Raw genomic sequence first — 15,958 nt, forward strand, 5'->3', positions numbered from 1 at the left:
CTTCCTGGAAAGAAGGAAAGAGAGAAAAGGAATAGTACCAGAAAACACTTAGAGAGGGTTGGCCAACTGCGGACACATGTAGTGTGTTTTTAGAATGTCACTGCAAGGTGAAGTGTTGTAATTAACATGGCAACAATTAAAACAATACAGGAAAAGACAGGCCTCCTGAATACTTCCAAACCTCTGGGGCAGGCTGCATCAAAAGCAGCATGGCCAGCAGATGGAGAGAGGGGATTCTCCCCCTCTGCTCTGGTGAGACCCCACCTGCAGTGCTGTATCCAGCCCTGGGGTCCTCAACACAAGGAAGGACACTGACCTGATGAAGTGGGTCCACAGGAGGTCATGAAGATGATCAGGGGACTGGAACACCTCTGCTACAAGGACAGGCTGAGGGAGCTGGGGTTGTTCAGCCTGGAGAAGAGAAGGCTCCAGAGAGACCTAAGAGCAGCCTGCCAGTACCTGAAGGGGGCTACAAGAAGGCTGCAGAGGGACTGTTTGCAAAGGCCTCGTGGAGCAGAGTAACTTCACCTTCAGTCCTCTCAACCCTTCTGTTCCTAGGGGACCAGCTCTGTTCCTGCTGCTGGTGGCCTGCTGCCAGCAGAGCAGCTCTCTTCCATTGCAGCATGGACAGCCTGTGCTGGGCTCTGATGCCAAGCCCTCTGCACAGAGTCCAATGTCCCCAGGCTGCTGTTCCTTCCCCTCTCACGTAGAAGGTGTCAGGAGGCTCCAGGCTAGGCAGATCCCCATTTCCCTGCCACGTGCCAGTGGATCCTGGACAAATGTCTTGGTCACAAACCGGTTTGGGGCCCCCAGCATGCAGGAGGGGCTGGGAGAGCACAGCATGCTTTCCTCCTTAGTAATGGCTTGGAGGGACCTCCTTTGGCAACTGGGAATGAACTGTCTGAACTGTGTTGGGTTTAGCTGCTGGGAATGTAAACAGGCAGAGCTGCTGTGGGCTGGGCTTCAGAACCTCCATGTGGGGTAGGGAGATGCTGTGGCATCTCCTGGGGGAAGCTTGCTGTGGAGGGTCTCCAGGCTAGAGGCCAGCTACCAGCACTGCTGGGCTGGATGAAGCCCTTGGGAAACACTCTCTGCCACTAAGTCTTCCATCCAGTTCTTAATCTTGATCCTAGAAGGATTTTTCTTTATTGCTTCATGTGCCAACTAGATAAGATGCAAGTAAGACCTAGCAAGTGATAAGAGCAGAGGTTCAAGTAACAGTGATTAAGATTCAGGGTACTGGAACCATCAAGGAGCTTCTGACAAAGACCTGTAAAGGCAAAGGGTGACAGGCAAGGGCTGCAGACTGGAAGAAGCTGAATTTAGGTGGGACATTAGGAAGAGATTCTTCCCCATGAGGGTGATGAGGCACTAGAACAGGTTGCCCAGAGAAGTTGTGGAAACTTCAAGCCCAGGAGTTTTCAAAGCAAGGTTGGATGAGACCTTGCCCAACCTGGTCTGGTGGAAGGTGTCCCTGCCCATGGCAGGAGGTTGGACCTGGATGATCTTTCAGGCCCCTTCCAATGCAATCTATAGTAGGATTCTATAAGGTTGCTCATTCCCTAATTGCTCAGAGTTAGCATCCCATGAAGCTGCAGTGAGATGCAGACTCTGAACTAGTTGTACCTGTTAGTCAGAGGCAAGCAGAGCTACCTTTGGTGGTTGGTTGCTGCTTTGCCCTGCTGGCTGAGGAGGTAGGGCTGTGCTGCTGTCACACAGCTGCTGTTGCTGCTCCATGGTTGTGGTCACTGCAAAACCATCATTATTTAGTGGCTCTTTCTTGGCTTCCTTATTAAAGGTGGAATGTGGGCCTGCAGGAAGGGTGAGGTCTTCCCTCTTGCATTTCCGAACCTGACATCATCACTGGTGGCTGTGCTAAAGGAGTGCTGGCCTGAGGACGCTGCCCTGCTGCCACCAGTGGTGGTGATGATGATGATGGTGGTGACAGGGGCAGAATGTCCCTGGCTGCACCAGAGGGGAGCAGGATTTTCAAGCTGTCACTTGAAGTTCCTTAATAAACCAGTTTGGTGCACAAAGAGAAGTTTGCACTTCACCTCACGGCGCGGTCTGTGGGGAGCTGTAGGTAAAGTGGCAACAGACTTCTACTGGCACAGGAAAGGAGGCTGAGGGGAGACCTTCTGGCCCTCTGCTGCTCCCTGAAAGGAGGATGGAGCCAGGTGGGGGTCAGTATCTTCTCCCAAGGGAGAAGTAATAGGAGGAGAGGAAATGGCTTCAGATAGCACCAGAGGAGGTTTAGGTTGGACATGAGAAGAAACTTCTTCACTGAAAGGGTCCTCAAACACTGGAACAGGCTGCCTGGGGAGGTGGTTGAGGCCCCATCACTGGAGGTGTTTCCAAGAGGCAGAGATGGGGGATGTGGTTTAGCACCAGCCTTGGTGCTTGCCCACCTCCATGGGTAACATGGGCCAGGCCTTGACAACCCTCAAGGGGAAGAAATTGTTCGTCATGTCCAACCTGCACCTCCCCTGGCACCATTTCAGGCCATTTCCTCTTACCCTTTGCTTGTTCCTTGGGAGCAGAGACCAACCCCCACCTGGTTCCAGCCTCCTTTCAGGAAGCTGTAGAGAGCAACGAGGTCTCTCCCTCAGCCTCCTCTTCTCCAGGCTGAACAACCCCAGTCCCTTAGCTGCTCCTCACCAGACCTGTCCTCCAGGATGCTTCACCAGCTTGGTTGCCCTTTGTCTCCTGGGTGGGAAGAGCTCTGTGAGCTGCCAGTCCATGCCCTGTGATTATCAGCACCTCTGTGGGTTAGTGATGTGCAGGTAGCCAGCTCCAAGTACTCTAAATGTTCTTAGAAGTCATTTTGAGTTGCAGCACCTGAGGTGACTCTTTCCTCAGTCCCCTGCTCAGGTTGAGGTTGTGTGTTCTCTGGTCTGTCAGATCTTCACTGTGCCTGTTCCATGTCAGCTCAGTGCTTGTGTGTCAGCATCCAGGGTGAATGAACTCCTGAAACACATTCCTCTGATCTCTCTCTTACCCTGAGCCAAACTGAGGGCCAGGGAGATCCACAGGGGAGTCAGCCTGAGCTTCAGCTGCATGGTGGAGATGCAGAAGTCAGCTGCTTTTTCTCTAAAGCACGTTTCTAGGCAAAAGAAGGCAGCTGAGACCTGGGGCTGTGTGAAGGTGGAGAAAGGCAGCTGCTTTGCCCATTACCAGTCTCTGGCACACAGCTAAACCCTGTGCACTGTGTGTGTGGCACTGCTGCTCTCCTGCTGCTTTCCAAAGTTATCCTGGAAGGACAGAGTCCACTGGCAGGTCAGCTGCTGGAGCTCTGGTAAGCTGATGAAGAAAAAGGAGACTACCAGAAAGCTGAGGAGGGACTTTTGACAAGGGCTTGGAGTAACAGGACATGAGGTGAATGGCTTGGAGCTGGAAGAGGGGAGAATGAGACTGGAGATTAGGAAGAAATTCTTGACAGTGAGGGTGGTGAGACACTGGAACAGGTTGCCCAGGGAGGTTGTGGATGCCCCCTCCCTGGAGGTGTTTAAGGCCAGGTTCAAGACCAGAGCAACCTGGTCTAGTGGGAGGTGTCCCTGCCCATGGCAGGGGGAGTGGAACTGGGTAATATTTCAGGTCCCTTCCACCCCAAGCCATTCTAGGATTCTCTGAAAATGAACTTTCTGTGCATGACCAGCCCGGAGGTAAGTTATTAACCAGCTTGCAGGATCAGAAGGAAGTCCATGTAGTAGATGAGGAACTCTGAGAGCAGCAGGGAAACTCTTTGGACAGGAAAATAGAGTACTGGAGGAGGTCCAAGTCCTCTGTGGCAAGAGGTGTAGTAGCAGTGAGCAGCCAAGTAGGAGAGATCACAGGGGAACTAAATTTATCTGTCTCTGGTTTATAGATGTAGGAAAGGGAGGCTAAAGCAGTGTTCTAGCTATGAGTCAACACCAATCAGCTCTGTGTCAACAAGAGCCAACTCAAAGTTTATGTGCAAACTGGGACTGGAACAAGGTGTGGGATTGGACCTGTGAAGGTTTGAGTGTGTGTCCTGGTGCTGGGACTGGAGCTGGAAACCAAAGGGGTTTTGTTGAAAGCATTGTAGCAATCCTTACCCCTGAACGTGCTCATTAACCTGACAATGACCTTGTTTTCCTCCCTTAGGGCTGAGAAAACAGAGGTGCTCAGTGAGGACCTGCTGCAGGTATGGTAACACATTGGATGTGGGATTTTTGTGATGCTCTTGGTGAAGTTTGAGCCTTTGGAGTTCTGGGGAGGGGGGAAAACCACTGGGAATGGGATGGAAACAAAGATGTCTTTGGCTGACTCCTCAGCACATAGAACCTGCTACCATCTGAGTGGAAAAACTTGGGTCCTTCTGTTTGTGAACCTGCTGGGGCAGCTTGGTAAAGGGAGGGAGGAAGCCTTTATGCATTTAATGAGCTGAAGCAGCTCCCTAAGCTTCTGAACCATCAGTGCTAATGACTTGACAGTGTCTGGTGGAGCACCACCAGCTGGGAAGAAACTAAGCTTGAACATAGCTGCTTTCTTCTGAAGAGAAGTTGGCAGCCAAGGTGCCAAGTGATGGCTACAAGATAATGGCAGGGTTTTTTTTCCTGTGTCCAAATATTTGACTTGTGGAGTTTGTTCTCAGACTTGTCAGGCTGACATCTGAGTTGTTTGCAGAGCTGTCATCTTCGGGGAAGTCTGTCATCTCCTCAGCTGTGCAGCTCTCACAGGGCAGTTCTAGCTGTGGCTGGTGGATTAACAAGGTTGACTGGTGACGGGGAACAAATGGGACTGCAGGCTTGTTCTGCAGAGTTTCCTTCCTCTGGTTACCTTGTGAAAGGCTTAAAAGCCATGGCAGAGCATAAAGTGGGGAGAGGGCAGGCAGGCTGGCTGCTCCATGGCACCTCCCAGGTGATTCACAGGCTGCATTAGGTTGGAAGGGACCCTCAAAGCTCATCTTGTCCCAGCTGCCCTGCACTCAGCAGGGACACCTCCAACTGCAGCAGGCTGCCCAGGGACACATCAAGTCTGATCTTGAATGTCTCCAGGATGGGGCCTCAAGCACAGCCCTGGGCAGCCTGTTCCAGGGTCTCACCACCCTCATAGTGCAGAACTTCCTCCTGATGTCCAACCTAAATCTGCCCTGCTGCAGTTTCAAACCACTGCCCCTCATCCTATCACCACAGACCCTCTGAACAGTCCCTCCCCAGCCTTCCTGTAGGTCCCCTTCAGATACTGAAATGCAGCTCTGTGGTCTCCCTGGAGCCTTCTCCTCTCCAGGCTGAACAGCCTCAGCTTTCTCAGCCTGCCCCCACAGCAGAGATTCTGCAGCCCTCTGATCATCTTTGTGGCCTCCTCTGGACCCTCTCCAATAGATCAATGCCCTTCTTGTGCTGGGGGGCCTTAAAGCTGGACAAAGCACTCCAGCTGAGGTCTCACCAGAGCAGAAGGACAGATTCACCCTCTCTTGACCTGCTGCTCATGCATCTTTTGATGCAGCCCAGGCTGCCAGTGGCCTTCTGGGCTGCAAGTGCACATTGCTGGCTCTTGTCCAGCTTCTCAACCACCGTTCCCCCAGCCTGAGTTTGATATCAAGGGTTGCTTCAACCTGGGTACAGGACCTTGCACTTTGCCTTCTTGAACCTCATGAGATTCTCCTCATGGGATGATGGTTAGTCCAGATGGATTACAGAGCGTCTCAGAATGCTTCAGCTCAGGACTCCACATGAAACATGGAAGCCAGGCAGATGATGTCAGTACTTTTTATTTCACATCTCTCCAGCTGTTCAGATTAAAGTAGGGCATGAGAGAATGGATCAGCCTGAAAACTTGAAATCAGCACAAGTGCATGAAATCATCTGGAGTAATGGTGAAATGAGCTGACCTGGACCATCTGGGAGACCAGCAGGATGAGAGAGGTGATTCTGCCCCTCTGCTCTGCTCTGCTGGGACCTCACAGCTCTACCACAGCACTGCTTCCAGTTCTGCTGCCCCCAGCATAAGAGGCACATGGAGCTGCTGGAGCAGCTCCAGAGGAGGCCACGAAGATGATCACAGGGCTGGAGAACCTCTGCTGTGGGGACAGGCTGAGAGAGTTGGGGCTGTTCACCCTGGAGAAGAGAAGGCTCCAGGGAGACCTTAGAGCAGCCTTCCAGTACCTGAAGGGGCTGCAGGATTGCTGGGGAGGGACTTTTGACAAGGGCTTGGAGTGGCAGGATAAGAGGCAATGGGTTTGAGATGGAAAAAGGGAGATTGAGACTGGAAATTAAGAAGAAATTGTTGACAGTGAGGATGGGGAGACACTGGAACAGGTTGCCCAGGGAGGTTGTGGATGCTCCCTCCCTGGAGGTGTTGAAGGCCAGGCTGGATGTGGCCTTGACACCTTGAGGTGTCCCTGCCCGTGGCAGGGGTTTGGAACTGGATGATCTTTGATGTCCCTTCCAACCCAACCCATTCTGTGATTTTCCCACTGCTTTGTCTGAACCATAAATCCCTGCTCAGTTTGACAGCACTGTCGTTTGGACAACAACTTCCATCTCTGCAGAGATGTCAACAGTTAAACAGCACAAAGGAAGTTAAAGCACCTTGAGAACCTTCAAGGGCTTCTCTGCTTTCTTGGGTAGCTGCAGAATAGTAACATGAAGTGAAAGCCAAAAATCCTGCTGCTTGTTGCCAAAATAATTTTGCAAGCAAGGCTTTCCCAGGCAGGGAGCAGACTGGGCTACACCCAAGTGGAAGAATTTACTCACTTGTTTGTTTGCTCTTGGGGGCTTGTGGAGGGGAGGGAGGCTCTTATCTAACTAAAGAGCTTAAAAGCAGGGCACTGTTCACTCTCTAACCATGCTTCACAGTGTTGTTCTTTATATTTAGCTCAAGCTTTGACCTGGGATCACCACAGCTTTTTATTTCTGTTTTCTGAAGTGCAGTGCTCCCAAGTATCTCAGCTAGATGTGTTCCTTCCTGAAGACAAGGGATAGAATTCACTGCTGGAAAGGCTTCTACAATAGCTTCACTTTCTGGCCTGCCCTGGTGGGGTATAATAAAGCAATTGTGGGATGTTTTGTACACTGAAGATGCCCTGTGGCTACAGACAGCGTGGCCTGCAGGTCACATTTTCAGTTCAAAGGTAGCTTAATGGAGATTGATGTCCTTCCTGCTTTGAACTGCAAAGCAGATCCAAAAGGAGGATATATGATCATGAAGATTGGGGTCATGTTCCTCCTGTCAGTCTTCTGCCCTCTGAGTTTAGCATTCAGAATGCCTAGAAAGGAGGCTGCTGGCAGTGCCTTGTGCTCCAGAGGCTTTCCAAGGAACCCAAGCCACCATGCAGGGCTGCCAAGAGAATCACCAAATCCTAGAATGGCTCAGGGTGGGGACCTCAGAGGTCATCCACTCCAACATCCCCACCATGGGCAGGGACACCTCTCAACTAGAATCAGCTGTCCAAGCCCTCATCCAACCTGGCCTTGAACACCCCCAGGGAGGGGATATCCACAACCTCCCTGGGCAGCCTGTTCCAGAGTCTCACCACCCTTGCACTGAGGGACTTCTTCCTAAGATCCAGGCTCAATGAGCTGTTCTGTCCTGCTGGGGTCTGGAGGATGGTTCAGTCACAGGGTGTCATCATGCTTCAGATGTGAAAAAATCCTCTGCTCAGTGTTTTGAGAAGCCTTGGCTATGTGACTGAGCAAAAATAAACACTTGATAAAGCTTCTGCTCAGTGTTTGAAGTCTTGAGTGGGCAAGGAGGCAGAAAGCAATGCTTTCAGGAGCAGTGGGTGGTTTAGGATGTGGTGGTGGGGCTGCAGTGAGCAGATAGCAGACATCAGTGGCCCTGCCTGCAGCAGCAGACCACAACCAGCACCACCTTCTTCAGTGATCTTCAGGAGGACTCCCTTGAAGTACACTTAATTTGGAGCCTGCTTAGCTGTGCTCTGTAAATAAAAGGCAGTGCCTTGTGCTTTCAGAGCACTCCTTGGGCAGGTTCTCTGCCCCATGCTCTGATGGAGCTGTGCTGAGCTTTTTGAGCACCTCAGTTTGCTTTCATCTTGTGGCTGGCAAGAGCCTTTAGTGCCTTGTGCAGCCAGTGAAGCTTCAGCCCTCCTGCACTGGTCCTCCAGCCCTCCTGTCCTGCTTCTCTTTCACCTTCTCTTTGGACTTGCAAAGCCTGCTGCTGGGCAGCCTGGCCCCAAGGGCCAGCTTTGGGTGCCCTTACAGGCTACAGCTTAGCAGAACCTTCTGGAAGGAAACAAAGAGCCCAGTCCTGCACGTGTTCATGTTTTCAGATCAGAGCTCCCACCTCCAACAGCTGTGGTTCCCTGCTGATCCTCACCAAATGCCCATCTGACCATGCCTCCCACCACTGCCATCTTCTTCCTTGCAGCTTCTCCCAGCCCACACCCCTGAAAGTCCCTCTTCCCTTGGACCTTCTGACCCTTTCAGCAGCTGTATTTTTTACCATATGCTTTTGGTGGCACCTGATCACCTCCCTCCAGCTGTTACCACATCAGGGATGTACATATTCCATATGAACCTGTTGGGAGGAAGAAATGTGTCCTTCTGAGCTGGATCTGTAACACTCACGATGAGAAGCTGCAGCATCATTAGAACTCAGCAGTCTGTGTCCTCTGCTGAAACCAAGGATGGATCTCCTGCTTTAAAGCCAGCCAGGATGCCCTTCAAAGGACCTACCATGGGGCCAACAAGGCCAAGTGCCAGGTCCTGCACTTGGGTCAGGGTAATCCCAAGCATAAATCCAGGCTGGGCAGGGAGTAGCTCGAGGGCAGCCCTGAGGAGATGGCCTTGGGGGTGTCAGCTGATGACAAACTCCCCACGAGCCAACGATGGTCACTGGCAGCCTGGAAGGCAGGCAAGTGCTGGGCTGCATCAGGGAAGTGTGACCAGCAGGACAGGGAGGGGATTCTGCCCCTCTGCTCTGCTGAGCCCCTGCCTGCAGCACTGCATCCAGCTCTGGTGCCCCCTGCACAGGAAAGTCATGGAACTGTTGGAGAGGGTTCAGAGGAAGTGGCCAAGATGGTCAGAGGGCTGGAGATCCTCTGCAGTGGGGACAGGCTGAAAGAGTTGGGGCTGTTCAGCCTGGAGAAGAGAAGGCTCTGGGGAGACCTTAGAGCAGCCTCCCAGTACCTGAAAGGGCTAGAGGAGAGCTGGGGAGGGACTTTTGACAAGGGCTGGGAGTGACAGGATGAGAGGCAATGGCTCTGAGCTGGAAGGGGGGAGATTGAGGCTGGAGATCTGGAAGAAAAAAAGTGAGGGTGGTGAGAGACTGGAATAGGTTGTCCAGGGAGGTGTTTTAGGCCAGGTTGAAGGAAGCCTTGAGCAGCCTGGTCTGGTGGGAGGTGTCCCTGCCCAGGGCAGGGGGGTTGGAACTGGATGATCTTTGAGGTCCCTTCAAACCCAAAGCCTTCTAAGAACCTATGAAGCCCTAAACTTACTCCTCAGTAGTATCATCTCTATTTCTGAGTGATGGGAAGGCTGGGGACAGTTATTGTCCTCTTGAAAAGGTAATAGGAGGAGTGGTTTTTCAAACTGTATCAGACTGGATCCTGGAATATTTCTGAGGCTGACATCTCCTTTATTTTCCCTTGGCTTTTTAAATAGAAACCATTCCAAAGGGCCTCCTTTAATTCTTGGTGAGTCATCAAAATGCAGATAAACCACATTCTTTTGGTGCTGTGCACAGGGAGCTCATCTCTGTTGTTTGTTTGCTTTTGGTGTTCCTTGGAAGAAAATAGTCCAAATTCCTTAACCCCCCCCCTGCAAAAGCAGTTTATTCCTGTCTATCTTTGTCCACATTCACAGGCTGTATATTGAGCCATGCTTCAAATCTGCTCTGAGAAACAGAACTTCTGGGCCTCAACACCTAATTTGTAGTGGTGTTTTGTTTGTTTGTTTGTTTTATTCATTCCACATCCCATTAATCTCTGCCTGCAAATATTCATTGGCTTGGCATGTAGGACCTTTGTCCTTGTATTGAATGGCTGGAGAAGGCAGCACAGCAGTTTTGCAGCCCATAGGTTTAGCCCAGTGTAAAGGAGTCATAGAATAGGTTGGGTCAGAAGGGGCCTTAAAGATCATCCAGTTCCAACCCCTCCCTGCCACAGGGCCTCATCCAACCTGGTCTTGGACACCTCCAGGGAGGGGACATCCACAACCCACCAGGGCAACCTGTTCCAGTGTCTCACCACCCTCACTGTCAAGAATTTCTTCCTATCTCCAGTCTCAATCTCCCCTCTTTCAGCTCAAAGCCATTGCCCCTCATCCTGACACTGCAAGCCCTTGTCAAAAGTCCTTCCCTAGCTCTCCTGCAGCCCCTTCACTGATCAGCTTTGTCTTTAGTTCCTGCTTTACCAGTTCACAATGAAAAAATGTCTTTCCCACTGTTTTCTCCCCAAATGACTGTCTCAGCTGTCTGCAACTGCCACCCATCTCTGATGACAGGTACCAAGCTGGTTGGGCTGAGACAAAAAGCAGGAGCAGTGCTGTTCTCCTGCTTCCCCTCTCCAGCCTTGTGAGCACTGCAAGCTTTGACTGAACCTCTCTGCCACTGAGTGGGGGTGGGAAAAAAAGCAACTTCAGTCTCTTTGTGAGCATTTTTGCTGCCAGGCACTTCTGCTGAGCATCTGAACTTCTGGTGAGCTGTAGAACTTGAGAAATATGGAACCCAGAACTCAGTGTGGTACAGGAGGAAGATTTTTTTTTTTCTGCTGAGGCCAGGAAAATGACTTCTGGTTTTTTGTTTGTTTTCCTTCTCTCTGTCTCTCTCCCCACCTCCTGCTGTGCAGATCGAGAGGCGTCTGGACGCTGTGAGATCTGTTTGCCACATTGCACAGAAGAGATTAATTGCATGTTTGCAGGGCCAGCATGGTACAGACCCTGAGAAGAGACATGTAAGTACAGTTGGCCTTTGGCTTGCCTTCTGGCACTGCTCTGAATGTGCTCTGCAGCTGCTGGGCCTCAAAACCAGCCAAGGGAAGGAAAACTCTCTGAAATCACCTCCCCTGCTGACAATTTGGTAAAGTGCTGGCTGGAAAGCCTCACCCAACTCTAACAGCACAGCCATGGGGGGACCTGAGTGATACCAGGGCACTCAGTGGTGTCTGCACTCTGTTGAGTCCTCTCAGCTTTCTTGTGGCCTAAAAGGAGGAGTTTCTGTGACCCTGGTCAAGCTCCTCATATTTAGAATTAGCTCTGTGCCCCAGCATCTCCAGTTAACTGTCAGGGTTTGGCTGGACATGGTTGATTCCTGCCCCTCTTCAAAAAAGCCATGGCTGTGTTCTCTTGCAGTGCTAGAAGCACAAACAATGAACACTCCACTTTCCTCCTTTTATTGACCATTGCACCCTGACAAGGAGCACACAGGATGAAGCTCTGCAGGGAGAGGTGGTGACAAGCATGTTGCTTAGAGCTCAAGTCACAGCTGTTTGCTTGCCTTTGACTGTAGCTGAGGTCCATTTTGGGCCATTCCAACCAAGACTGACAAGAAATTGCTTTGGAAAGTCTCAGAGAACAGGAGTCTTGAGGCTTGAAACTGTTTGTGACTTGATGCCTCCTTAAAGTCAAAGAATGAGCTCTCTGTGTGTGTGTAATAGAAACCACATGGAAGAAGAGAAAAGTCTGAGAGGGAATGTATTGGGAAAGCTAGAAGGGGTGACCAGAGCATAGCTAAGCACTCTGCCTTCTGTCCCACAGAAAAAACTTCCTCTAACAGCTCTTGCTCAAAACATGCAAGAAGGATCTGTCCAGCTCAGTGATGAAACTCTGCTGGGGTAAGTGTTTGGCTTGCAGTCTCTCATTTTGTTGCCTGCAGGGCTCTAATCAGAGGCTTTGGGTACACAAAGGCTGGTTTCAGTCTAATGAAACTAATATTTTGAGATGCCTTCTCTAGTCCAAAGGGAGGAAAAGTGAGCAAGCATTTGTGGAGTGATTCTGGGGGAGAGTTTTAAGCTTGCTCTGAATCACATTCCAGAGGATTCTGATTCTCTGATATCTTAAAAGCATTTGCAAATGGCTTTTATCACTGTGGATGAGTGGAATTATTATCTCCAGTTATAGTTCAAAGACTGCATTCTGCAGGCTTGCATTCATGACTTCAACTGGTGTCAGTTTGCATTCCTGGTGTCTGGGTTAAAATTCATAGATTCATAGAATGGGGTGGGTTGGAAGGGACCTCAAAGTTCTACTAGCCCAGGTTGCTCAAGGCCACATCCAGCCTGGCCTTCAACACCTCCAGGGAGGGAGCATCCACAGCCTCCCTGGACAACCTGTCCCAGTGTCTCCTCACCCTCACTGTCAACAATTTCTTCCTAATTTCCAGTCTCAATCTCCCTTCTTCCAGGTCAGAGCCATTGCCTCTCATCCTGTCACTCCCAGCCCTTGTCAAAAGTCCCTCCCCAGCTCTCCTGGAGCCGCTTCAGGTACTGGGAGGCTGCTCTAAGGTCTCCCTGGAGCCTTCTCTTCTCCAGGCTGAGCAGCCCCAACTCTCCCAGCCTGTCCCCATTGCAGAGCTGCTCCAGCCCTGTGATCATCTTAGTGGCCTTCCCTGCACCCTCTCCAACAGTTCCACATCCAGTTCCCTTCTCCTGGCAAAGTGCAGATTTGCAACTTACAGGAAAGTGGCTGAAATAAATGAAAATCAATTTGCCAAATCCCTCCAGCAAATGTTTCCTCATTGCTGATGGGAATTCTAATGGAGACAGTGTAAGATGACCTGAAAAACCTTTGCTTTCATTTTTGTGAGCTGCTGCAGGAGATCTTTGGCTTTTGGTTGTTTTTTTTTTTTCCCTTAGAAGAAGCTTAAAACAAGGGTTTGGAACCTGAGACTGCTGGAGATATGATTGCTTAGCATTATGATGCTAGGAGCTTTTCACATTAAAGGGGTTCAGGAGAAAATTCAATGCTACATTCAGCCATTTTGCTGCATCTGCTGAGATGGGAGGATGGGCTTTGTATTGAATGCTGACTCCTCTGCCCTTAGGGCTGGTATAATCACCTGGATGGCTTAAAGCTGCCAAAAAATGTTGTAACAGCTGAGGTACTTTAGAAGACAAAGGTTTTATAACACTCCTTGCCTGTCCCAAATTTCACAGAATCCTGGAAGGGACCTCAGAGCTCATTTGCTCCAACCTCCCCACCATGGGCAGGGCCACCTCTCAACTGCTCAAGGCCTCATCCAGCCTGGCCTTGAACACCCCCAGGCAGGAGGCATCCACAACCTCCCTAGGCAGCCTATTCTGGAGTCCTACCACCCTTGTGCTGAAGAACTTCTTCCTCAGATCCAGTCTAACCCTGCTCTCCCTCAGCTTCAAACCATTCCCCCTTGTCCTGTTTCTAGACACCCTCAAGAAAAGTCTCTCTGCAGCCTTTCTGTAGGATTCTTTCAGGCACTGGAAGGCAGCTCTAAGGTCCCCTCACTTCTCCAGGCTGAACAACCCCAGCTCCCTCAGCCTATCCTCATAGCAGAGGTGCTCCAGCCCTTGGATCATCCTTGTGGATTGGCTCCAACAGTTCTGTGTCCTTCTTATGCTGGGGACACCAGAACTGGAGGCAGGATTGGAGGTGAGGTCTCAGCAGAGCAGGGGAAAAGGGGCAGAATCCCCTCTCTTGCCCTGCTGGCCACACTCCTCTTGCTGCAGCCCAGCACACAGCTGCCTTCTGGGCTGCATGAGGGCACTGCTGACTCATGGGGAGCTTCTCAGCAACCAACACCCCAAAGGTTTTCTTCAGAGCTGCTCTCAACCTGCTCTGCACCCAGCATGGGTTCGTGCCTGGAGCTGGCCTGACCCAGGTGCAGGACATGACAGCACAGAGCACCTTGGGCTTGTGCCAGCAAGTAGTGGTTTACTTTATACCACACAAAGCTTTCTAGAAGGGTTTGAAGGCATTTCAGTCTTCCTTCTTTAGTCAGTTCTAACTCACATTAAACTTCCTCTCATTCTGAAAGGAAAATGCTGGATACCTGTGGTGATGCAGAGAACAAATTGGCCATGGAGCTCTCTCAGCATGAAGTACAGATTGAGAGGGAAGTTTTAGATCCACTCTGTCAACTAACAGAGGTAAGTCAGTGCAGCCTGGCTGGAGAATTTGGGCTAGACTGATGTATAAAGTGAGCAGAAAGGGTTTGTCTCATGGGTAAGGATAAAACTGTTTGAAGGAGTTGTGTGGATACAAGATCTGCACAACATCCTTGATTACAATACACAGCTTAAAAATCCATCCAAGCCTTGAATTCTTGTTTCAGACAGAGATCCCAAACATTCAGAAGCAGAGGAAGCAGCTGGCAAAGCTGGTGCTGGACTGGGATTCTGCAAGAGGAAGGTAAAAATAACATTAAGTCCTTTTTATGTTCAGTTGTTGCTGGCCAGAGAGGTAGTGGAGTCTCCATCTCTGGAGGCATTCCAAACCCACCTGGATGTGTTCCTGTGTGACCTTCTCTAGGCCTTGGCAGGAGATTTGGACTTGATGATCTCCAGAGGTCCCTTCCAATCCCTACCATTCTGTGAGCCTGAGCTGCTCTCTGCTGCCTGTTCCCACCCCAGAGCTGTGTCAGCAGGGTCATTGCTGTGAGGAGTGAATGTGGGGAGCTGATTTGGTTCAAAAGTGACTCTTTTGCTGCCTCATGATTTGGGTCAGCTTGGCTGCCTGAGCTGGCTTAGACCTATGGTGGGCCAGGTGTGGTGTGACTGCAGGAAGGCCAGTGAAGATGAAGTGCCACACCTGGTTGATTCTGTGTTTCTGTGATCTGATCTGATGCTGTCACTTGCTTCTACAGTGCTGCTGTCTGCATGTAAATACTTAGAGTAAAAGACAAACTTACATGGAAGTCACTTTAAAAAGGACTCAGGACTGCTAGATCCAAACAGAATCAAGATATTGGAGCTCTTAGGTGCCTGTAGGAGTAGTGCTCAAAACTCATCTTATTTCCAGTGCACTTAAACTGGTGAACAACTGAAGGAATGGGAAACCACTTTGGTAACCATGCCACATGCTCCTACAGCATTGCACTGACTCAGCTCACTGTAGGGTCCTGATTGTTCAACCTTTAAGTGCCTTTACATGGCCTTAAACTGTGGTGCTAACACATTATACCCTTGTGCTATAGACCTTTAGCTCTGCTGGAAAACCTCAGAAGCTATTTGTGTTTGTTTCCTGTCCAAAGAAGCCAATTTCAGTGGAGCCATGAATGCAGACTCTCATTTGCTACCAGTTTTCACCAGCTAGCTGACTTGGAGCTTTTCTTCCTCAGGTATAACCAAGCCCACAAGACTTCAGGAACAAATTTTCAAGTGCATCCTTCAAAAATAGAATCTCTTAAGGAAGAGATGGATGAAGCTGGCAATAAAGTAGAACAATGCAAGGTAATGGCAAGATGAGTGTTTGCCCTTTAGCTCCTGTTAGCAAGCACAGCAATCAGAGTGTGGCTGCTTCTGCAGACCTTGTGCATGGAGCTGGCTGGTGACAAACTGCATCTCTTCAAGGTCTGTTAGTGCTGGCTGATCTCTGCTGAATTGCTGCAATTTAATGAGGACCTTGTTCTCCTTTTTAAGCTGGGTGTTTTACCTCATTTTCTATTTCAATTTGAGACAGTGATGGGAAGGAGCTGTCTTAGCCTTGAGTGCAATGTTCAGGGTATTCTTATGCTTCAAGTCACTGAGTATCTGTGAGCTACAGCCAGCTGGCTGTGAGCCAGGGTGTGCCCAGGATGGCCAAGAAGGCCAACAGCATCCTGGCCTGGGTCAGCAATAGTGTGTGCACAGCAGGACCAGGGCAGTGATTGAACTTGGAGCCTCCAAAACTTCTGGGCAACCTGTTCCAGAGGCTCACCAGCCTCATGGGAAAGAATTTCCTCCTAGTGTCTCACCTAAGTCCAGATTCCTCCAGTTCAAAGCCATCACCTCTCATCCTCTCACTCCACACCTTTGTCAGAAGTCCCTCTCCAGCTCTCCTGTAGCCCACTTCAAATCCTGGAAGTC

At 50.4% G+C, this 15,958-nt stretch overlaps 1 protein-coding gene across 1 annotated transcript in view; it reads left to right on the forward strand.

The window, feature by feature from the left end:
• Positions 1-15,958, forward strand: part of ARHGAP17 (Rho GTPase activating protein 17) — a 56,231-nt gene that overhangs the window by 19,601 nt on the left and 20,672 nt on the right. The window contains exons 3-8 of the mRNA XM_054391292.1: positions 4,126-4,165; positions 10,772-10,876; positions 11,679-11,755; positions 13,930-14,041; positions 14,227-14,303; positions 15,232-15,343. Of these exons, the coding sequence (XP_054247267.1) occupies positions 4,126-4,165; positions 10,772-10,876; positions 11,679-11,755; positions 13,930-14,041; positions 14,227-14,303; positions 15,232-15,343 (523 nt within the window). The remainder of the gene's footprint in view (positions 1-4,125; positions 4,166-10,771; positions 10,877-11,678; positions 11,756-13,929; positions 14,042-14,226; positions 14,304-15,231; positions 15,344-15,958) is intronic.

Source organism: Indicator indicator, chromosome 22 (genome assembly GCF_027791375.1).
Source record: "Indicator indicator isolate 239-I01 chromosome 22, UM_Iind_1.1, whole genome shotgun sequence".
In the NCBI taxonomy this organism is placed as follows: domain Eukaryota; kingdom Metazoa; phylum Chordata; class Aves; order Piciformes; family Indicatoridae; genus Indicator; species Indicator indicator.